The sequence below is a fragment of the Varroa destructor genome, unplaced genomic scaffold (assembly GCF_002443255.2).
Source record: "Varroa destructor unplaced genomic scaffold, Vdes_3.0 BEIS01000001.1, whole genome shotgun sequence".
NCBI classification, from domain to species: domain Eukaryota; kingdom Metazoa; phylum Arthropoda; class Arachnida; order Mesostigmata; family Varroidae; genus Varroa; species Varroa destructor.
The window spans coordinates 39,726,592-39,750,845 of NW_019211454.1; the positions used below are offsets into that span (position 1 = coordinate 39,726,592).

At 40.3% G+C, this 24,254-nt stretch overlaps 1 protein-coding gene across 9 annotated transcripts in view; it reads left to right on the plus strand.

Moving 5' to 3' along the window:
• The window catches only part of LOC111243559 (uncharacterized), a 101,133-nt gene that overhangs the window by 8,846 nt on the left and 68,033 nt on the right, over positions 1 to 24,254 (plus strand). The window contains exons 1-5 of one of the 9 annotated variants that reach the window (XM_086985974.1): positions 2,637 to 2,739; positions 17,676 to 17,999; positions 20,312 to 20,467; positions 20,994 to 21,085; positions 21,823 to 21,990. In XM_086985974.1, the coding sequence (XP_086842100.1) occupies positions 20,393 to 20,467; positions 20,994 to 21,085; positions 21,823 to 21,990 (335 nt within the window). In that variant the 5' untranslated portion in view covers positions 2,637 to 2,739; positions 17,676 to 17,999; positions 20,312 to 20,392. Of the gene's footprint in view, positions 1 to 2,636; positions 2,740 to 11,244; positions 12,115 to 17,675; positions 18,079 to 18,649; positions 19,257 to 20,311; positions 20,468 to 20,720; positions 20,849 to 20,993; positions 21,086 to 21,123; positions 21,312 to 21,822; positions 21,991 to 24,254 lie in introns of those variants that run through there. The other 8 variants (XM_086985965.1, XM_022789340.2, XM_022789339.2 and 5 more) reach the window with 8 other exon arrangements.

Consider the following 24,254-nt stretch of genomic DNA (forward strand, 5'->3'; position numbering starts at 1 on the left):
CTAACTGTAACACTGATCTGTATTTGCTTGTACTAAGGTCCTCAAGGGGAATATAATGAACGGTATACGATGTTCAATAAGCCATTCTGGCCGGTATCCTACTAAACTTCGATAACAATGATGTAACTGGCGGATATTGTCAGTCTTGTCATTGTATATCACGATGATTCTTATTGGTACAGCGTGTATCCAACGTCCCCCTATATCTTCACAGTAGTATAGATGTACCGGTGAAGAGCTTTCATTCTACTGTCTCTCAATCCTATCATTTGTCCTATTATCTTCTTCAAGATTCTATTATCACAGCTTGTATCCCGCAGATTTCCTGTTTGTATGATCGACGTGAGTTAGATCGGATGCTGCAGTCATTGAACTAATTGTGAGCACCTTCCCGTTGCTGTGGCAGACTCCTAGTCCATTCGAAACGAAAAAAACTATGGTGGACTGCCAGTAAAGATGAAGCAACCACCCGTAGCTAATTACATGTAATTGATATCGGGTCGTATGGTCCTGATAGGCTTACACGATTAGTTGATGAAAAAACGGGTTTTCGCTAATTATGGGCTGTCGTCAGGCGTCGACATACTCTTCATAAGATGCACGGGTTGTGGGTGGCCATAGCTATTAGAACCAGCTATGCTTTTCGTCCAATCGTGTGATGCATATGTCCTGATGAATAACTGTGACCCATATCTGTTGGTGGGCTTCGCCAGATCTTCATTTAGCTATATCGAATACTATATAATAGAAAATGAAATCTCAAACGTCGTTCTTTCGCGATCTATTCGAAGATCTAAGATAGTTTCAGGGAGTCGATAGGGAGCTATGGCAGTTATTTAAGTATTGCGCCGTAGAACCGCTGTTGCTGAAACATTATCTATTTTTATGTATACATTGTAAGTATAACAATTAGACCTGCTTCGTACTAAGCATGAAGCTAGGAATAAATATCCATTGAAACATGCGCACACCATATTTATATACATATATATGTATATATATAGTTTCGCTTCGAACGTATGCCCAAAATGGGAAGACTTCGGAGTTTATTTAAGAAACTGCTTACGCGATAACAGAGTCGACTGTGTTTTCGCTTCGTGTAAAGCTTGACAGCTTATGGTATGACAGCTTGCTTAACAGCTCTATGGTAACGATTTTGACAAGGTTTATTGATCATCACATGAGTGGGTTCTCTCTTCTCACTTTTCTTCTACTCATCGTAACTCGATTTAGCAGAGAAACCAATTTAATTATATATATATATATATATAATTATCCGTCAGGTTGAACATAGTCACACGTGTATCAACTCAATAACAAGTAGACCGCTAATGCCACATGAAAGTGCGTTATGGAAATGTACGTTATGCCTGTGTGGTGGGAAAAAATTGCTGATTGTTGTATATTTCGGTCATAGTAGGCCAGCGGGAGATTAGTCTGCGGCACTTGTAAAACTTCGAAAACAACTACCTGTTCAGCAAGATTTTGTACAACTAAGTTACTTAGCAGTCTCCTGGCTGGCTGGCTGGCTGGCTGGCTGGCTATTGATGTAGGACGCCTGCCTGTCCTATGACCTATCTCCTCCCTCCAGTGGTCATTGCCATCTACGGAAGAATCGCCGACCAAAAGATCATCCTGCCGGCCGTTTGGCTGGTTAGTGTTAGATCTTGTCGCTGCCGCTGCTATTGTTGTCTCCTGCAAAGTCTATTAAAGGAAGACGTGATGTGCGATCGTCGCTTGCGCCATTATTAGCTGCAGTGGCGCCAGTGAACTCATGTCTTATTCGTTCCGCTGAAAATGATGGCCGCCGACAGCAGGGGATTGTAACAGCTGGATCAGGCGGTCAGCTGGTTACTAGAAAGATAAATGCAATGTTACACGTTCCGGTCGAGCTAATCGGAGGACATCGAAAGGGACCGCTGAACACTGTCAAATTGAATAGGTATAGTGTCGCATGTTTGCAGCCTGTTGGCAACCGCTAGTGCTTCAATTGTGACTTATAGCGCGAACTCATTCGATTCTGTGTAAACGGAAGGTCTTCAAACCTTGATTGTCCAAGAGCTATCTATATCTAACGGCTGTGTATATTTATATACCTGTCCTATTCTTCTCCAGTGTGCCTATGTTCTGTTTAGTCCTGCGGCGCAGAGTGTACTGTAGTTACCTGTAAGACTAATCGTGCTACGTCTGAGCTTGACAATCGCTGACCTCGCTGGACCAAAGATGGATACAGTATGCCTTAGCAAGGTCGTGGATTTTGTATCACAAAACAGCATGGCTAATGCCAGCGCTTGCTACCCGTTTGGTCGATTGTGTTGTTATTGGTGCGTTATTCAGAACAACGGTGTTCCTCATCATAAAGTTAGTACGATCCTGGTGCTCCATTAAGTAGGGCTAAAGCAGGACGATGACTGACGTCGAATGCCCAAATGGCTATTGTCTTAAGCAGAATCTTGCTAGAGGGAAAGCAAATTTTTATGATAACAATAAAGATAATATTAACTGATAGCATCGCTGACACTCGTATTCTACCGCTTCGTGGTAAAGTCAGCTTACGAGAGATAGCTTTTACACAGTTAGCTTCTGATGTACAGGAAAATCTTTATAAATGATTGCGCTCATAGGTATTGGATACAAGAGATTTGTGTCAGTCCTGTGATATATAGCTTGTGTAAAACAATTACTATTAAAGCATCTGGAAAACCTAGTGGAATAATACCCATTTTGGCGAGTTATCAGGTATACGTTGAAACTTTCGTTATCAATAGGCGTAGAAACACAATCGATCAGAGCTTGAAAATGTACAGTGTAAGCTAGAATATTTTAATTGTATATGGCCACTTTTAATAAGAACAATGAACGGTAGAGAAAAGCCCGCGTCTCGCTTCTTTCAGCATAGAGGCCTGATTATTGATTTACTTAAACCAATAAACGAAGTATAAACTCGGCACATATTTTAAAGTTCGTCCGAACGTGTAGTTCTATCGTACGAAACACGGAGCTGTATGCGCAGATATTCATTTTTAATAAAGTTCTGGACCACTTAAAGTGGGTTGAAAGTTACGGACCGATAATGGTCACTACCAATATACAGTTAGGCCACCTAGTTAGCCGTCAGCAGTGCAACTGTCTGTGTTATCGCCTGGAAGTTCTCCTGTTCGACGTGTATTTATTATCACCTTAGGAGGACCAGCAAGGTACTTAATAGCGTAACACAATTCATCTTCTACCTGCAGTCATTGTAACAGATCACAGGATCAGAGCAGTACATACGGTGATAAGTGGCTCTATAGTTGCTTATATAAACCGTTTCTATTTGGCGGTGAAACCAGTTATCTGAGGCTCCTGTAGCTCTGACCGCTGCATCCGCTCGAAGTGCGAAAAAAATCATCACATGTGACAATTGCATTAAATTGGTCACGATATCTATACGTATCGATTCAAAGGCGGATTATCTAAATTTAATGATTCCTTTTTGTAGGATTTATCAGGTAGTAGACAATACAAACCAATCAAATTGCAGTTTTCAAGATGAGTGGTACTAATACATAATATAATACGGGGCGCACAGGGGATACTATCTAGAATCAGGCTGGACACAATGTGGCTGATTTTCCCTCAACGTGCTACGATAAAAACAATGAATCCGAAAGGCTGTTCTGTGGCGAAACGTTTGTCCATGTGTATATTCCAACAATTTCGGCTACTTACTGACAACATGACTTAATCATGTTGTAATAACAATATTTATTATTTACGATAATAACTGTGATACAAGTAGTGTAATATATAAGATACTTGTACAATCATATGTAGTATGGTACGCCTAGGTGGTCTGCTACTGTTAATTTGCAGTATCGAAACTCTATAGTAATATTATGTTCAGTGGCCACCAAAGCTTCTGAAGTAAATGACCTAGAGAGGGCCCTTAAACGCTAGCTCACCGAAAACTAAAACAGTTAAGTGTTTTTTACAATTAAGGGGCAGGTGTTTGTGATTGAAATGCGTATCACATCAACAACTTTAACTCAAACAACTGATCCACCAGCCGACACAGGAAAAAGCTCTACGAGTTCTTCTTCTAGTTATGGCCCCTATAAACAAGCTTATTTCGACGGTGAATGTTCCACTTCGCGGACATGTTGAAAACTGCCCATGCGTATTGTTGTAATAGTTAGTAGACAGCGTTTAAGTAAACGCGGTTCGCATCTCTGCTAGGTTGTTGGCCTGGGCGACAATATTCATAGACTCAGCGTATTCGACACTGATCGAACCGAGCTACACTTTAACCCAGATAACATTATTAGCAGTATGTGCTAGTAGTACGTGCCATTTTTTTAAACTCTATTCACAATGCAGTGATCAGAGAGACAGTGCAGATTCTGACATCGCTTTATTCAGACGCTATGTGTTTGCGGTAATTGGGCACGTGCTGTTCTGCTTCTGGTCAGTAAATGTTTGTCTTTCCGTACAGCTTTCCTCCATACAGCTTCATGAACCTTTACAGAGGTCGATCCATGTCTACGGGTGCGTTAATCCTAAACCTAACATGTAGAATACGCGATGAGCGTACCCATTGTGTACTAAAGAGTATAGATATGTTGTCGTCTACGGAAATTGTTAGGGCATCTTGATAAGTCTTTCTGCAAATTTCTACGGTGACCGGGTCTCCGAATGTGTGTTGACGTAAGCTAGTAACACACTGAGCTCTGTATAAAGTTGTGTATTACGCACTATTTTATGTGTCTTAATTACGACATCATTTATCGAGCTGTAAATGAATTTCTTTGTCAAACAAATTAGCCAGTGTTATAGGAATTTAATTGAACCATACTTTTAATTAACGACGATGGCGTACAGGAAAAGGGGCAATTAAGAAGGAAATCCAGTGCGCTAGGTTCATGGGAGCATCTGTATATTTTGCACTCAATTTAATCACATGCAGTGATTTTTCAAAATTATCATACATTTACTACAAAGACGATCAGGTCTGAACTTGAAACAGTGGTCTGTAATGTCTGTTTTTCAAGGTTGGACGAAAATATAAACATATTGTTCCTCAGATAACAGCGGTGTTGGAAACAGGTATATATGGTAGTGCCGCAGTTAACAATACGATTCGTATGAAGGCATTATGGCATCTATTTTCTCGCTCAACCCTATGGAAGCCATTCTGTACAATGATGTATAAAAATCTTGAGTGTGTGCAGGTTTCGGGACTATCTAGATTCGGCCATATGAACAAAATGACATTCTAAGAGTAACAAACATTAGGAAATATACACGCTTTAGATTTCGCAATGGGAGTGGCTCATATTGTACGGTGCAACCATCTCTTTAAGGAACTTTCAAGATTTTATTGTGTTCTTACATCGATGCATGCCTGGTATACAGGAAATATTTTAATCTACGCGGTTCTATAGCCAGACCCGTAAGAGATGTATGGGTATTACCCTCCCGACATATGTAAAGAATCCGACATAGTCCAAGGAAGTAGCAATGGTTGTCACCTAAAGCCAGCATTTCAATAGGCCAAATCTAAACGGCGACCTTACAATTTGATTTATGGCAATGAACCCCTTGGAGGTAATTCTAAAGTGGGCGTGAGGCTCAAGAAAATAAAGCACAACGCAAATGAAAACAGGCAAATGGAACCGCTCAGTCATACGCGATGCTGTACGAGCGCACCAGAAGAAAGTACTGAGGTATTTTCAGGGCGTCCGGGTTTAAAGTATCTGCCAACGATACGATCTGTTTCTGCTTGATCAAGCCTCGTGTCTGCCTTTTGAGGTGGTAGGTAAATTGTAATGGGTACTATCAAATATTGTGTATTTATATATATAAAATATATATAAATAATATATATATATATATATATTTTGTGCAACTCTGTGTAAATTTCGAATAAGGAGACCAATTGCTTTAACACGATATTTTTTATCGATAAATGATGGTATAACAAAACGCTATTCTTTTGTACTTAATATATTCGAAAGTTTCCATAATAGCAAGGGTGATCGTTCAACTTACAGACATTAATAGGATTAAGTGCTATGGAAAGTAAGTGCACTATTTTATACGATAGTGTATCATTGTTTTTTTAAATACAGACATATTCACCTAATCGTTGCAGGCAAGATGGTGTTGTACGGTTACTTATTAGATCCGCCTCGAAGTCAACAATAGGCAACCGATCGTTTCCTGAGTCTATATGTTTGTCCTCGCAGAATGGATGAGAACATGTTGAAATATTAAACTGTATATCATTGAAACGAACTTAAGTCTTTAAGGCACAGCAAGTGCCTGCTGACTGATATATGCTAACTAGCTGTTCTGAAAAATCTGAAGGGTCCTTGACTTGAGATGCTACCTGTAGCCTAGGCCAGTCAACGAGCCAGCCTTCAAAAACAGGCCAACAGGATACTTTTAATGACTTTCTGTGTCAGCAGCACAACAACCACAAAGAGCTACAGCTTAAATTATAAATCATTCTAGGACATTTTGCAATGTCTTAGGGTACAATTGCATCGTGACTTGAAAAAGCTCTTCCGCTTATAAAGCAAGGCACGGGAATGGCCCATTATGGAACCTAAAGTTAGCATCATCTTATGTCTATGATAGATACTAGCGCTTGATGTCCAACACAATTCCGATTTTTAAAAACTCCTGTCGACACTCATCAAATAATGCCAAATAGACACTTAGTAGGTGTGTTTCAACTGATTTGAATTGAACTTCCTATTTGAACGTCCAGCATCGCCGTTAGGTATTCCAGTAGACAGGTACGCTTTCAGCATGAAGTGAACCGTGTGTATTTGGCCAGACTGATCAGACACATTAAATTATCAGGGATGGGATTCAGGTTAAACTATAGTGCCCGAACTGCCTGAACTCCGTTTAGCTACTTTATAATGAATTCTAAATCGCGTTAAAGTTAAACAAAAATTTGCGATAGGTTTGCTTATTAAACTAACAGACATGAATGTTTAGCGATATACGGCTCTTATCGAATCAGCTAATGTCGAGCTGAATTGCGCGCAAATGATGCTTTCCAATTACCTCACCTAGAAGAAACACGAGAAACCTAATCGCGTCCTAAGTATATCGCTCAACCTTCGATGTCGATATCTGGAATTATGTTCCAAATTTATTTATATTTAGCAACTGGTCAATCTAAGCTAGCTCGTGCCACTTAATCAACGTTACTCGTACTCAAAGATACATTGTCCAAAACGTTTGTGATATCTGAAACTCAAAATCAGCCATATACTGCCCGTTTCTACAGCATCTAACGACATGGTTCGTATTTACATAAACGTGCTGTTCATCGAGGCATTGGCGGCGCAACAGTTAAAGTTATCACCGCTAACTTTAACTGTTGCGTCATCCATTCCGAAGCGGATAGCATATACCGAATGATATCATCCGCTTAGCTCAAAACTTATCGAGATCATACAGGGAGTCAAGGTCAACTTTGATAACAGCAAGAGCGGTTCTGGAGCGCGTTCGGCACGTCGCAAGACTACGCAGATGTACGCCGTTGCTATTGGTAACAGTGAAACGCACGCGTCGGTACATGTCGACCGGCAGCGTGCTTAGGCCATACGATTGAAGATAGCTACCAACGACTAAAGCTTGCCGTTTGCAAGTAGTTAACGCTCTCGTTACCGAGAGATACGAACAGTTCGACTGAGAACCACAAGAGGGCCGCCTGCCTTATTACTTCGGTAAAGCGCGCGCTCGTCATTGAGATAAGAAATTATGTGTTGCACTTTGGCTAATTCCGAATAGAGATTCTAGAAAAAAAATAGTGGGAATTTATTTAAAAAGCATATATTTATGCGATAGCTAGTCTAAATTTCATAGGTTTAGTTGATCATTCGAAGTTGACACGCGTCTAGATCAGGTACATACGTCAATGCGGGGAGTTCGGCGTATAAAATGCGACCGAGAGGCTGCCCCTCACGTTTTCTTTCTCTCTGTTCATCCCGGCTGGACTCGATGACACTTTTATGAGGAACGTACACTTTATATATCTGTTTAAGCCTTTTGCTCCTGCATTTTTTTTTGCATTCAAAACTGTTCCTAAAGATAGATCAGTAAGAATGATACCCATTTTAAACCCAACACATAATTTATTTAGGCCGTCCAAAAACTAAAGATTTGCGTTAAAGCCAATTGGAGCTTTTTTTCGTGATCGGATTGGCGCTGGTGCTTTCGGGCAACAAACCTTAAATAGATAGCCCCGTATCCGCCCTAAGATCCATTAGCAAATCAACTTGCTTTCGGCTGAGTCTTCCTATTCTCGCCAAAATACGCTGGACTTCTCGTAGATGTTTTTAATGTCTCCCTCCGAAGTATGCTATTTGCAATTCATTTAAAAACATAAGTAAACACTAAATACTGGTTGGCATTATTTAGAGACCGTTAGGGATATTTTTACATATATATGTAGAGGAAGACAAAAAAGAAACGTACATTTACACCAATGCCAATTTGCAGTTTGCTATGACTGAGTATTAATCGCTTTCGGCTTATTGACGGTAAGGAGTCATGATTGCCGAAGGTAGAAGCTTTTGAAGGCTTGTAAGTGCTCCCGATAACCATTATCAAAGTTTCCGCACCGTCGTCGGTAAATTTCATCCTCCGCCATGTATGGAACAAGTTTGTAGCTTCATGAGTCCCAAGTTACTTAACAGCAAGTTCTTTAGTCGCTACGAGTTCACACTACGAATTTAGTTGTGCGGCTAATTCTAACCACAGTCAACAAATCCAGTTGTTAAAAGTGTATCACATGTATTGCGCGTAAAACCCTTTCACCAAGCGCAATTGATAAAGAACCCGGCGTAGTTAACATGTAGAAAGCTACCAGGTACTTACAAGTGTAACATTACATTGACATGTTGATGTTCTTTTTGTCAATGACGTAATTATATATATATATATATATATATATATATATATTTATATAGTGAGTACGTGTGTGCAAAGAAATCAGATCGATTCAGCTACCACGTGTCGTCGTGATGGCCCTTAGGAGAAAATATAAAGACTTATCTTTCCTCTAAATGACAATGTCCTACGGTATGATGACGACGTCAATCTCGAGTTTCACGAGAGCTACCTTTTGGACCGCTGATTAGCGAAGGGTGACTTTCGACGCGACCTGAACGATTCCGTTAGACGCTTTCTCTTTTGCGAAGAAAAAAATAAGAAGGATGCTTTTCTATATGTGTATACGCTATACTATCTGGCAGGAGTTTCGCCTCATTCCAGCCTGACCAGGTAAACCAACCGGCACACAACCTTGAACGATGATTGTCAAGACAGGAGTAAAACAATAGTTGACTTAAGCATGCACATGCAACAGTATGCACGTTTGAACTATTAGTAGCTTCTTGAAATGATGTCATGGTTAACTTTGTCAGTCTCTCAATCCATGTACACATACGTGTGCACGTACATGAAGCTGCTTAAAACACATTTGGTTATAAAGAATCGTTTCATATCTGTGTTGCGTTGGTTAATATATGTGCATTCATGTTGAATTAATCAGTTTACATCAATCATTGTTGCATAAATGATAATACAAAAGCACCGAGTTCAATTCGAAAAGCATCTTGCCCGTGTCGGTAGTAAGAAATATATGTTCGACGGCAGCATTCAGCATTGAATATGTCTGTAGATCTACCGTCACGGTAGGATAGAAACGTTTTCTAAAAATTAGTCTTCTCTGTTTAATTCATATAATAATGATGTCTTGTTGTTATATCAAACAAGAAATTGTAATGATTAATAACTTGAAGGTCAAGTTCAATGAATTCGAAACATTCTATAACTTAGGAGAATGAAACAACTTGGCACATTTTCTGTAAACACTACACCTAAAATAGCGAAGCCCATCGTGCGAGTTCATATGAGGTACATTTCCTGTCATCGGTGTCGGGTACCCCAAGTCGCTGCTCTAGTAACTTCCGGTTACGCCCCTGTGGTTGTCTCGCGACGCCACTGTATCAATGGCTTCAAAGATGACTTTCATTTACTTGATTGTGATCGATCTCTTAGTCTCAGAAGTCGTATGTTCCCATGTATCACAAAAAAAAGCCTCATAGAAATCAAGCACGCAGAGCTTTGCACGAGCCGAGATTCGGGAAGGATATGATTTTCGTTCATCAGCGGTTACTAAATAAAGATATATTAACAGTGCACCATTGACTCTAGTTCTAGCACTACGCGCTACTATCCTATGTTTTGCATCAACAGAAATATTTTTTATTTGTCTCGGTAAAATACCACGGGGTCTGGGGCTGTAAAAAAAAAATAAAAAAAATTACGTTGTCAGTTCATAAACAATGATTTCCTAAGTTAGTTTGACAATGCAGTACTTTACATGATTGGCAAAAAAAACAGAGAGAATTCTTCTAAAGCCTAATAGGGTGAAGTTGACCAACCACTTTTGAGATAGGTCATACAATCAGTACAATCATACATGAATAAAGTAACATGTACAAAATTCAAAGTTTCCTTTTTTTCTTCTGTCATAAGAACTCTTTCAGCAAAAAATAGATTTAACAGTATCGTGTAGGATACAATGGTAAGCGATGCAGCAGCGGAAGAAGCAACAAAATACAGTGGTATGGCAGCAGTGCTGTTGCTTGATCTTAGGGTAGTTTTTAAAGAGTGCTGTTGTTGCCCATGGTCCATGACCAATACCGTCCACAGTTGTTGAGAAGCTTCTCCAGGGGCCGCTAGCAGCTTCGCCGAAACGTCAGGCCAGAAAAGAGGTGTACGGCCACTTCTTGGGTGTCTACCTAACCTTCTTGAGTGTGTGCGACGGTAGCGGCGGCGGCGGTGAGTTAGGCCCGAACCGCGCGAAGAGTTGCTGAATCTTCTCGGACATTTGCTCTTCTTTTCTGGTCACTGCTGATACGGTGCGCGGCAGCTTTCGGTAGCCATAGATTATCACGATGTCTCGTTCCGAGAGCTTCAGTTAGCACCAGTCTGCGAGATCAGATGGGTTAGACTTGACGAAGGAGGGCAACAGTAAGGGCGGCCCGAGAATGGTCGGCAAAGCAAAAACCGGTGTGAAGAAAACGAGAAAAGGGCAAGGGAGAGAGAGGCAAAGAAATCGTGGGATGGCGATCGCACGTGGAAACGCAAAAAACCCAGAGAGTTTTCTGGCGTGCGAACGCAGGTCGGCGGGGTGGGCAGTACGCTGTCAACGACGCAGAGTTAGTTAATAAGATGTTTGTAATAATAGTGATATTCGGTATGCCATTTGTTCGTGTAGTGGATTATTGACTGAGCGAATGCAAAGAAACAAGAGGGGGACTGATACAGTGCAACAACTAGCTCGCGCTAACGCTTACCCTTAGGGGCTAGCTCGTTCGCTCGCTCTCAGTTGCTATCGGCGATAATAGATAGCGGAGATGATCCGATTGCTGAGCCATAGGGCTCACGAGATACGCTCGTAAAAGTGTATCGTATTGTTTGTCTGATAGACGACGCAGAATAAGACCGCGTACTCGATCTGCTCAAGTCATCAAAGACAATGAAATGATGATTGTGACGTAGCAACTGACAGGATAGGTTTGTTTACTTACAAACGGCAGTGTTTGTCGGTATTGTGTGCGCGTAGTTATTATTGGAAGAGGTGTTTTGTAACTGTTTCTGTTAATGACCGTACGTGTATTGGGTTTGGCGAAAATGTTTATTAATAGAAATGTGAATGTGTTCAGGATAGAGAAAATCGTTGAAAAGGCGCAGTTGATGCACAAGGAAAACTAGATGCATTATTTCTCCTAGCGGCGAAATGTCTATTGCGCAAATACGCTACAAATAAGTTATTACAAGTAAAAAAAGAAGTGCACATTGGATATCGACGCTCGTGCGGGCTTGTGCTTTAAATGTTAATGACGGAGATTTTGTTAATTACACATAAAGCAATATAAAAATAACTGGTTGATCGAGTCTTCGTGAAAGAGGATGACTGATTAAATTTAGACTGTTAAGATACACTGCAAGCGTGTATTTTGACAAGTATCTTAGATCAAAGCCTTCCTTTTCTTCGAGCGTTGGAGGTCGCACACGCTGAGATCAACGATGATTTTTACGGTATTTCGATTATTCCTTTTCATGCATAAAAATATACCTATATATCTAAAAATAGCCTGATGATAAACAGACTGAGATAACATCAGCAGTGTTAATCTTATTCGTGGCCATTTAATGATTGTATATTACGCTTAAGCGGCAAGAGTATGGAGTGTAAAGCTGCGTATAACAATAAACATTGCAATTCAACCAAACAGCTTCTAAGAAAAAAAATAGTCCCACAGTATTCAACTGATAGAAGGCCTGAATCAACGAAATTCCCTTTACACTTTTGCTGGAGTGCGATACTTATTCATACGGGTGGTCACCGTGTGTACTTCTAGCCCTAAAAGATACTGCTCGCTCTACGTTCGCAATGGAAACTAGTCGCTAAACCAATACGCTTAAAATATCTAAACAGAAAGCTGCCTTGCTTAAGGATTAAGATGAAACCTCGCCAGGCTTTCGATGGGTGATAGACGAACTCATTATAATGATGACTTGCCCCGTGCCCTTCTGGGGTGCTCCTTGTAAGTTATAGCCTAACTAACCTACAATGAGTATAGCCAAATTTTAGTGTCCCCAAAAACATACGTATATATAGACAAGTGGGCGGGCATATGTGAAAATGCTACTCCCCGTATATCCCTACTAGCTCCCTGACGAGCTTACTACGTATCAGAATCTAGTTCATGTATTTACGCAGACTTTTGTCAAAGGGCCGCTCTTGGATAGCTTAGTGGATAGTTGTATTTTCCGTACTGTATATCGTATCACTCTTAGTAATGTTTTTCTCTGTTTTTTTTTTGCCAATAATTAAAATTTGAGAGTCGTTTGCCAGCACGGCTGAGCCTTTTTGTATTTCGATCGTATGTGATCTTACTGCTGTCTGCCTCCGTACCCAATGGGTCTGTCTTCGGTCCGCAGACGTTTATTTGATGTCTTCCGACTAGAGGCCGGAAAGAAAAAATAGTCTGGTAAAAAAAACTTCTGCTGGTACAGTGCCTTTAGATTACATTTTTTTTTTAATTAAAAATTCGGAGTTGATTGAGTCAAGCAGTAAATAGTACTGTTAAGATGCTTGCTGTCTTATTGATTAACTATCGCCATTTAATTATATCATATTGCCAATTTCTATAAACATGTCTCTTGAGCACAATACTGTGGACCATAACTATATCCGCGCGCTAGTTGGGATCTACAAACCTTCTTTCATGTTGAACTTCAGGTATTCTTGCCAGTGAGTGTGAAAAATATGCGGGTGCTTCAGGCTTCATTACTTGAAGAACTGTTCCACTAAAGGGACACGTCACCTTTTAGGAAAATGTCAATGAGATTTCGATCTGGAGAAGACAATGTGTGGGAGCCTCGAATTGAACGATGCTGAAAGCTAGTCGAATGGCGACGAAAAATCACTTACAAAAACAAGACCTGACGGTCCTTCAGCCTTTGGTGGTGGCAGCGTTTAGAACAGATGAAAAGCAGGACAAAGCATTTCTAGTCAAATACGTTTTATCATTACTGGGCTTTACATCAGTTTGACTTTTGAAATAGTGGTATAGGACCCAAATACAAGAAATACATCAATGGTAATAAAGGCGATGGTTTGAATATTCATAACCTGTATATAGAAGAGAAACGGTCGATGCCCTAAGATATTTCCTACAAATCTAAACGGAATAGACGTTCTCAAAATTTTCCGGTAATACATATTGACCTAATGAGAGCTGAATTCCAGTTTTTATCTGGATTGCTCATCTAATGAAAGCTAGTTAGAGTCGAATTCAACATTTTCTCATATTGAAGTCAAATTTATATCATCTTGAACATGTAAAAGCTTTCAATTTAGTCTTTTTTTTTATATGCAATCATATATATATATATATATATATATATATATGTATTTTGAAAAAATTTGAAAATGAAGTTCGCCCAACCGATGCTGCTGTAATAAGATCAGGTATGCAAGGGTAGCAGATAGTGAAAATACGACTGTTTTTCTTGATTCCGTACCGACTTTTTCTCACCGATTTAGCAAAAATAGATAATTATTCACGATTAACAATGAGTCCTCATTTTGATACCCCAAGTAATGTCAGACACTGATGGTTAAGGTTATAAAGCACGGTGACTGAAGTTATCCGCATCAACAATTTACCATGGGCGACCTTTTTTGAGCCCCGATCAGGGATTCTATTAATGGATAACAAAATACATGTGGACGCACGGCAAAACCTGTGGATGCGTAACTAGAACGACCGAAGTGGAAGGGTAACTACTGCATTAATCACTGATATGGCTCGCTATATGATGGAAAAGTCAAAAATAATAGAAGTAATTCACATGAACTTGATTGAAATGGGTACACATTTCTGTCAACGGCACCAAATGCCGCTTTTCCGTATTTAATATGTTTACCCATTTCCTCTTCCTTTTTTTTTTGCCAATTAGTTGTACAAGCAATCGCCATCATCCCTTGTCTTGATCCTTTGAGGAGGTATGCTGTCAGTGTCCCCTACGTGTGGTCGAGGATGAGATCAGACTGACCCAGCAATTGTTCATATACTTGCTTGTTTGCTTCTGTTCGCAGCTCATAGAATTACGTTACTGTGAAAGTACGCTGTGTTACCTTGAATAATGAATGGTAACGTTAGTGATTTAGGTTGACTGTCATCGTCCTCAGGAAATCAGTCTGATGACCTATTGTGTGGTACATTAAAAAAAATGCTAGTTGTCATCTCGTCATTTTACGCGAATACGACACTGTTTGGGAATATGGGTCAAAAGCTACTGTGGGGGTGTGTATGTGTGACGAATTTATCGATAATTCATCATAAGTAAAAATGAAGAACATTTATAAGAGTTTAGCCGTATTTTCTTTAGCTGTGCGAATGATCTAAGGCAACAGAAATGAAATATTTTCTTCAGTCAGCTTGTATATCAAAACTGGACCAGTGTACAACCAGCACACTCGGTATATATTGGGCTCAATGACATTAAAGTAATTGACTAGACCATGTATTAGTACAGTTAATTTCTATTGATTTTATTGTTTACAATATAAATGGTAGGTAATCTACCGGGTTGGCTATTTGTGCTCATATTATTAAATAGCTTCTCCGAATATAAACGAATGACTTGAAGTGCCGGAAGCTGACAACTGGAGCCCTACAAGCGAAGCAGGTAATTGTAACTACCGCTTGACGCGAGAGCAAAAATCATAGGGGTCTTTCTTCGGTTTAGTCTTCCGACACCTCCCGCTCGCGACACCTGGCCTGCCATTAAATAATATAGATTTCCTTTCTGGGGTCATGGTATGACCCCAGAAAGATATGATTGTTAGCGGGCAATGATAGCTCTGGGTCCTTTTGTTTGCTAAAACATCCATCAGAAACGATAACTGGTTCGTGCGTTATGACAAATAACTATCGAACGATGTGTGGGCCAACTTTTAAACATTAGTTTCTTTTTGTCCTTCTCATTTTCCTTACTATCCAGCCTGTATCCAGCAAATGTATCATAGCCAAATTCGTACTTGATCATTGAATGAGGTTATCGCAATTAGGTATCGGTGACTTCAACAAGTAGTATTTTATCAATGCGTTCCGCAACGTAGTATAGGATACCTAACTCAACAGAGGAAGTGGACGTTAACAATAATCACACACGGTACCATAGAGATCAGTAAAATATTGTTGTTATAAGGTCCACCTACCACCGTTTGTTGGCCATTATGCCATGCAGGCTTATAAACAACTGGCACTACCTCTTCTTGAATGAAAATATAGTAGATACCTTATTTATTCATTCGTTGTTTACGTACGCTCCGCATAAGCGATGCAGATTGGCCAGTGATCACCTGAACGTCGTTCTCAGAGCGTTCGTCGCAAGGGACGCGCACAAGTATTCCATCAATGAAAGTGATATTTTCGCGCAAACTATGATCTTGCTTACCATTCTGGCTGTTACTACGATACGTCTGACATCTCTGCTACTGTTTCCTTGTGACTAACTCCATTTATTTGTTTGTACGGTATGGACCAGCAGAAAGCTTGTTCCCGTGAAAGCTGTTCAACGTGGCCGTCGATGTGACCATGCATCCGGCTGCTGGCGCCACGTTGAGGCGGTTACGCGATCACCACATTGTCTCACTTTTTACATTGGAGCGGCAGTGACGAGTGGAAAAGATAGATGCCGTAGGAGTGGACGACAAAAACGATCGAGACACCCAAGCATGCGCTATTCGTGACATACATTTCGTTGACACCTACTTAAATGGTGTGACTGACTACATTTTATGGCTTTGAAGCAGTGTCTAAAGACACCCCATGGCAGGAGTTCTGAGGCACTCCAGGCGCAACCTGATGACGCAACCTGGCAGTTAATTGAGCATAGTGGAGTGACTGAGCAAGATTTGTGCCAGAATTGACTTAGCTTACATTTAACTTAAATTATACATTTGGCCTACGAGGAAAAGAGATGGCTTTTATCAGTAATTTAGTACCACATCAGTGTACATTTACGTGGCGCCAGCGAGCACGCATTGGTAACACTTATAAAAGCATAGCATATAGATATTTTAGGGATGAACAAGTACACGCATATAGCTCCTAAAGAGTAATCAGCAATAAAGAAGAAGGCCGAAAACGTGTTTTTATACACTGTCCACCGAGCGCGTTGACGTGCCCTTTGGCTTTTTATCTATGCATTCTAACTATAACTACGTTGGACTGCAAATCTAAATTGGCTTAACTACCTTGACAATGTCGCATAGGAATCTTCTAAACGGTTGCACCCCATTATCCAGTTTCAGTTGGGCAGAAAAAGGCCATCCCTAGAGCTGCATTGCAATCACCTTGCAAAAGCAGGTTATGAAGCAGGTTGTATGAGTAAGAAGTGATGTGCAGAGAAGGAAATCCTAAATGGGAAGCTTGGATAAATACGTGGAGTTTCTGCACTGTGAACCGACTGCAGCGCAAGTAGGTCGGCCGTTTATGGTCCTAGAACCTAATGCATAGAGGCAGCAAAGCAGCCTCTACGTATTTGCCTGCTTGTTTTAACGCCTGGTTTCAGTTCGAGCGAGGAGGCTAAGAAGTATTCCCCGTGTCTGCGTAACGTATCACACAAGGAGTAAAGAGTGATTACAACGCCCGTAACAGTGAGCGGACCGTCAGAAACTCCATATTTGTCGAGAAAGTATAGTTATTCTTAAGATATGTAGGTATGTAAGTGTGCCTTCTAGTTACGTCATAGATTCAAATATGCCCCTGTTTACATGGTAAAAATTAGAATCAGTTGTTGAAGGGAACGTCGAGTGAATTGTGACCTTTGACTATCTTGCTCCTTATATCACACATCTGTGTGCTCGTTTATCCAGCACACCTATCTGAAATAGTTTATGTTCAAAATTGGCTGCTATAGTTAGAACCTCGTAACTTTAGGTATACCAAATCGTTACCCTGAGATCTCAAACATAAGTATACCTAACTAATGTAATTATACTGGTTCATTCCGTATCTTATTGAAAATATCTAATGTTTCCTTGATGTCTAACCTAAAACGTATTTGCTGGTGAATTTCAGGGCGAAAGCTGCACGTTACCTTTCATTATACCGCGCATCATAACGGAGGATTGTCCCTCAGGAAATCGCGCAGCCCCAACTATAGCAGATACGAGTCCTTTACTTCGATCTAGTCCGTTTTCGCATTCATTCGGCGATTTTTCGGCATTATCAAACTCCCCGCAGCCGTCATCGGATTTGCTCTTAGCTGGCGAGTTCGCGTCAGCTGTAACTCCTGCAGCAAGCACTCCTTCGCTCTCACCTACTCTTGGTGAGGCAGCTCCTTGTCGGGGATCGTACAACTACGACGCCTGGACCGAATCACTTTCACGCTGCGGGTCCCGGGTAAGCGGGCGCATATCACCGACCGGAATCCTGTACTCCCCTCTGGTGCTTCGAAAGGATTTCGAGAATGACGGAAAGGGTGTGTGTGAGTGTGTGTATGTGGCGTGTGTGTATGTATGTCTGTGTGTGTGTGTGTCTGTGTCTCCGTGTGGAGGCGCTCATGTCTGTCTATAGGTCCTTGCAAATTTAATTTACAATTGAGTTAGATATAAATATTTATGAGGCCTGAATTAAGAGTAAACCATAATAAAATCTTGGCAAGCTACTGCTGCGATATGCTACTGTGTACAGCGACCACAATGGCTGCGCCGTGGTCCCTGATTATAAATTAATTATCATAGGTCCGTGAAATTCGACACTGTTAGTAGCCATTAGCGGTAGAGTGGTGGCGGTGATTTAGTCGAAATTTAATGGAACTATTTAGAAAAGTGTGTCGAACAATATGGTGACAAGATGAAAATGGATTAAGTCACAGACACACAAAATAGCGCATCTAACAGTGAATCGTTTGACAAGAATTCATGTTTACCGTGACCACAAAAAGACTGAATGTTGTCTTTTACCACATCAACCGCGCTTGTAGAGTAGCAACATAAATAAACGGGACATACTCAAAATCACACTAGAAAGCGTTTACCTATCTGAATAGAGTAAGCCAAGCTAATCTTGCCACGACCTGATCCTTGGGTAACACTTTGGTCTTGACGTGCTTGCTTGAAACAACGCGCTTAAGGCCTTAAGACGGCTCTACCAGTCATATCACCACAGGCAAGACTCACTAGGATAAGAGAATTTCAATAAATAAAGCCAGCCTTCGACAAGGAAAAAGATTGATGGTGTCTGTAGGTGTATCTAGTAGATATCTTATTTGAACAACCTGTGGAGTACTGACCGTTTTTTGAGCTAAGTGACATTGAAATTATATATTTCGGGTGATGTGAGTGGCGTCGGCTTGGCACTGCTGTCATTTGAAAGTTGACTTTTGGCAGTAGTACATATGTTGTTGATAAGATTATTCAAGTACACAAGCGCCTTGAGGACCAGTGAGGTTTCTGCAAAATTCGCTATCGTCTTCACTTTTGCTACGACAAAGGCACAAAAGCTGCCTAGGCCTATAAAACATGTCTTCTGTTTAGGCTCAAAATGCGTTTTTGCGAGGAAGGACCAAAGATAATTTTGTTCTGGCAGTTTCGTTGTGAAAGGTGCTATTTGTAGAGGTCGACTGATTACGGAAATTACGTTGAGTGAGGCCGACACGTGAGTAGCTACGGTATCGACAAAGAACCAAATATGCGCCATTAAATACATTAAACGATTTCATTGTTTAAACGAAGCTAGCTACATAAAGATCTGCGACATTTTGGGTGCCGCACTAATTGGTAAGGAAAATTTGCTCAGTCGTATTTTCATCTGCGAAACTATACAGAAGTGTAATGCCATCAGGCCACTCCGAAAGCGGTTGAAAAGAGGGTCATATAAGGCCAACTAAGAAATTTCTCTAAAATATGTGGAAACCAGACTGATGCCGAGGAAGGTTGCGCCACACGTTTAGTGGAGTTGGGAAAAATTGCACATCATTAATGTTTGGCTCTTGGCAAAATTGTCAATTCGAACTTCTCCGTTCAGCAGTTAACGACACTTCAACATGCCGCTGGAAAAAACTGGTGACCAAAGATACGCTGTCTTTCGCGTAGCGAACGTGTACATCGCATGGCAATGCCAGGCGATGTACATATTTAGAAGCTCGGCAAAAATTGAGAAAGGCTGAATTTGGTATTATCATTTTTCTTGTTCCTGAGAAACTCCTCTAATGGTACAAATTTATTTTCAATGCGGATATGCAAAAATAACTCGCCACAGCTGTGTTACCTAAAAGCCACCAAATATGTGATCAAAAGGGGCAAAGGGTTATGGCTAAAAATGGCACATAATTATCGTAGTAATAATATTTCGAAATGCTAAAAATGAAGCAAATATTTTCTATATCAAAACGATCAGTACTCTTTTCAACAATCCAATATATAAACGTGGAAAAATGAACAGTCCTCAAAGTGACCTGTTACTTAGTTTTACTACTTTTCTGGTTTTATGAGAACAACTGAGGTAGCTACTGAGGTTCCGCTTCTTCACGTACTCCGATATATGCAATAGGATAGCTAGAAACAATGTGCGCTGTAGGTTGACAATTGGGCCGATTCGTTATGTTAATTAATTGGTCAAAAAAAAAAAGAACTAACTACATAATAAAACTATTTTAACCGGCCACGCTTGGACTGACACATGTTGGGTCGCTGTCCGATTCTGCACTGCAGGGAAAAAGTTATCCGTTCTTTTCGTCCCGGAGCATCTCATCAGAGAGGGACAGCCTATCTTCCGATAGCCACAAATCGACGATGGCCGCTGGGGCTGCCGATGCGCATTATCACCATACGCATGCCGTCCACGGAACATCCGCTAAAAGTTCACAGGTTGTATTCGAATGACGTTTGTTATTTGTCCTATTATACTTCATTCATACCCATTATAATCTCATTTTAAGCACCATTTTTTTGCACACTAGCCATGTAACGATTAGACAATTTTGAAAAAAACAGCATATACCCAAATGCTCTTTCAATTTTTATAACAGAAGCAGTGACAACAGTTCAGTACTATTGCGAAATTTCAAAGCTTTGAGGATGATTGGCTTATGTCAGTTTTTATGTACCAATGTTACTTCAGTGTTACGCTAGACCTCTCACATGATGTGGCTTCATCTATTAAGGACAACATACTTTGACTGCTATATCCGATACCGCCGTCAAGGACCGTTTCAGACAAGTGACCCCATCCAGCGCACAACCAACTTAGTAGGCACACACTGATTTTCCTGCGTATCGGTTAGGCAGAAACACAAAATAACCCACTTATAATATAACAACGTAAATCAATCATTTTAGCGATATAACACTAACAAGGTCCGACGGGATGTCTTTATTATGATGTAATTATTAGGCACCATCGGTTCAGCATCCCGATTCTTCTGAAGAAGATCATCAAGCATATGAGGCCGTGGAAACTCGAAATAGTCCATCACATACTACCAGGTTACTGTTTGGCTGTTTTCGCAAAAGGCAGACAAAAGTTATGAAATTGGAATAAGTACGATTGCTAAGCGGCCGGGGCCGACCAACGGCAAGCAACGGACGCTCCATTATGGGGTCCATGGGGTCAGCGCGGTTGAAGAAAAAACAGTCTTCTTAATAAAGGCCCATTTAGTCATCGTGAGGCTGCTTAATTGTAACTACGCAATGTAAAGTCGAATCTCGGCAGGTGAACTCAATCTATTTTTTCTAACAAAAGATGTAGTTAATTTATCGGTTTTCTGCGCTACTTGAACTTGTGGCTGTTTAAACTGGGGCTTGATGGTGATACTAGATAGATACTTGAGTGATATGTATCGCTAATGTGAGCAGCAAACATAGGACAAAATAAACGGAGTAGCTATTCACGCAGATCTTTCTAGTTCAATACAAGACCAACATGGGATAGGTGTTAGGCTTTGACTGACATGTGCAAATGAATGTAAAAGCTTATTTTAAGGGTCCGAACTATGCACACATGGTTAAAGCATATAAGACTGTGACAAAAAGTGTGCAGCATTTTATTTATATGTATTACGATAAAGATTGTAATTACTTAATTAAATAAGAAGCCTTGTATAGTAGTTTTTATTAAATACAAAGTAATATATATTCATACCGATAGCATCTAGTTTCAAGTTCATAAAATTAAGTTGTATAGCTGGATTAATTTGTTTTTGGTGTTGTTCTAAATCAAACAGAGAAATTGGGAGTTACGGTGGACAAGATCACGGATTGAGAACCCCATCAACTACTCCCGGAACTAGTCCGCCCAGAAGAACGGGACCGTCACACCTTTTTGACGCCTTCAGGCCGAGGTCAAAATCTGATTCGAAGGGTCATCATCGTAATATCATGTCTGCCATAAAGTAAGTGCCGTATATAAATTTAAATATTGCTAACGAAGATGAAAATGCACATGCTCTACTCTAGGGGTAGAGAAACTTTGCTTAGAGCTTCTTTAACGACACATGCTATATAATTTTATATACATGCACATGTTTTTGTATTTAATGTGAATAAAAATGCTACATTTTATATTAGCATTTTACATTTCGAGTACATACCATCGCGTGTGGTTAACGATTTTTTTTTTAACTTGTATACTGTACATTTCATTAATGACCATTCAATTAAACTACACAAAGCGAACATTTGCTAAGCTGACTTACAATGATTAGTAGCCAAGACTTGAGCTTGCCACCGTCAAAATAATTATCTTTAGCAACAACCTCTGTACTGTTGCTCAGACCACTCGACAGAGTGGTCGAGCTAGGGGGCTAGCCAGTACATTGATACATTATCAATTTTGTTGTTTTGCAATATACAATATTATTCACTTGAGCGATCAGGAAGGTGAAGGGATTTATTTATGATTTTTTGTGAAATTTGTTCTTCGATTTAAGCACTTCTTTCGACACTGAGTCTACTCTTTTCGTGTTACCTTTACTAAACATGCCAAATCTACCGTACAGCTTTAAAGTATCTCTGCGTGCTAGCATGTGAAGTAGATCAAGGGTCTGTGGGTGAGCGCGGCGTGAAATAGCGTACATAATATTGGCGGCTAACCAATTATGACGAGTCTTCAGGCGTTTCACCCGACAAACTATGAGTCTGGAAGTGAAGATCTTGAAACCGAACAGAGTGATCTACAGGAAAATGTAGTTAGATTCTCTAGGCACATGTGTGATAAGTAGACGTTGATCTTTTTATACTACCATTGAGCTCTAGAGCCGCCGAAACCCGTAGTATTGTTTGGACTTCACATATCTATGTCACGTTTAGAGATGGTCCGGGACTTTTGCGAAGGCTGTTGCTGATTAACCCTTAGATCGAACAGGATCTATTATTATTAAAGAGGCCTACCTAGTAAGATTGCTTTCTTGGCATTTTTTTTTACCTGTATTCTATACGATGGACCTCGAGGAGATGCCAAGTGATTTTGGTTTTAGCTGATGGCAATGTCGACCATGGCATAGTGCTTGTAGTTATATGACTCCAGCGGCTGCATTATACTGATACTAATGTGTGTAAGTCTAACAGACGACTTCGTCTGAGCAAGCTTGAAAGCTGAATTTACAGCCTGAGATAATAACGAAGTTTAAGTCTGTCAAAAATGTTCCGGTTCCGGGATTTCTTAAATATCTGAATTTGTGGTGATGTGGTTTTTCAGATGAATGTCTATTTGAGCTTGTAGAATAAAGTAATCTAGTTCTTTCAAACGTGACTGGCGGTTCAACTTGGTAAATAGACCTAATACGCATCTTGAATAGGACAGTACAGAGTTATATGGGGCTTATTCTATCATAAGGTTCTGTTATAGACTAAAATTCTGTTATCGTAGTAAATTTTACGTGTTTTCAAGATCTGTAAGAAAGAGATTATTTAATTACAAGATTTAGTTTGCAGCCTAGATTCGCGCAGCGGCCAGGTTATGCAGTCAAAACAGGATGATCCCAAACCCCGTAGAGAAGAAGAAGAAGGACTATTTTTTTTTTAATTTGATGAGATAGGTTTATACATAATAGCGCATTTCCTAACAATATGCACTAGAGCGCTAAACTATACCATCTTTCAAAATCTTCGAGTAAAAGAGTCTCGAAGTCTTGCTTAGAAATCCTTGAATAAGCTAGCCGCGGCAAGTCGTCAGACCGGAGAACGTGAAAAGGGCAGTACAATATACATGGACTTGTTTTGCCAAGAAACTTTGTTGCGTACCTCAGTATTTTTGTTCAAAATTTACAAAAAATCAATGTGAAATGTACAACAGGCTTTTTGTAGTCGTTTCTGCTGTCGCTGTCTGGCGATGGGCAAAAGCTTAGGGCACTCCCTCTGTTCTGGGTAATGTGTTTATTAGGATAGATCAGAAACTCCAGATCGGCACTAGAGCGCCTCCTCTCATAGCATATCACTAACACATTCCTAAGTTGCTGCCTTGCGGCGTATTCAAAACTGGCCTTCATAAAAACAAAAGAATTGGCCTGTAGACAATAATAGAACAATAATAAAATAGTTCTTTGCTTGCCCTACGAATATACTTGTGAGTTTGTGATATAAGCATATTTAACAGAGTGGCACATTCCAGTAGCTTCGAATACCTGCAGTCAACATGTAAATGTTTCTAGAATATATA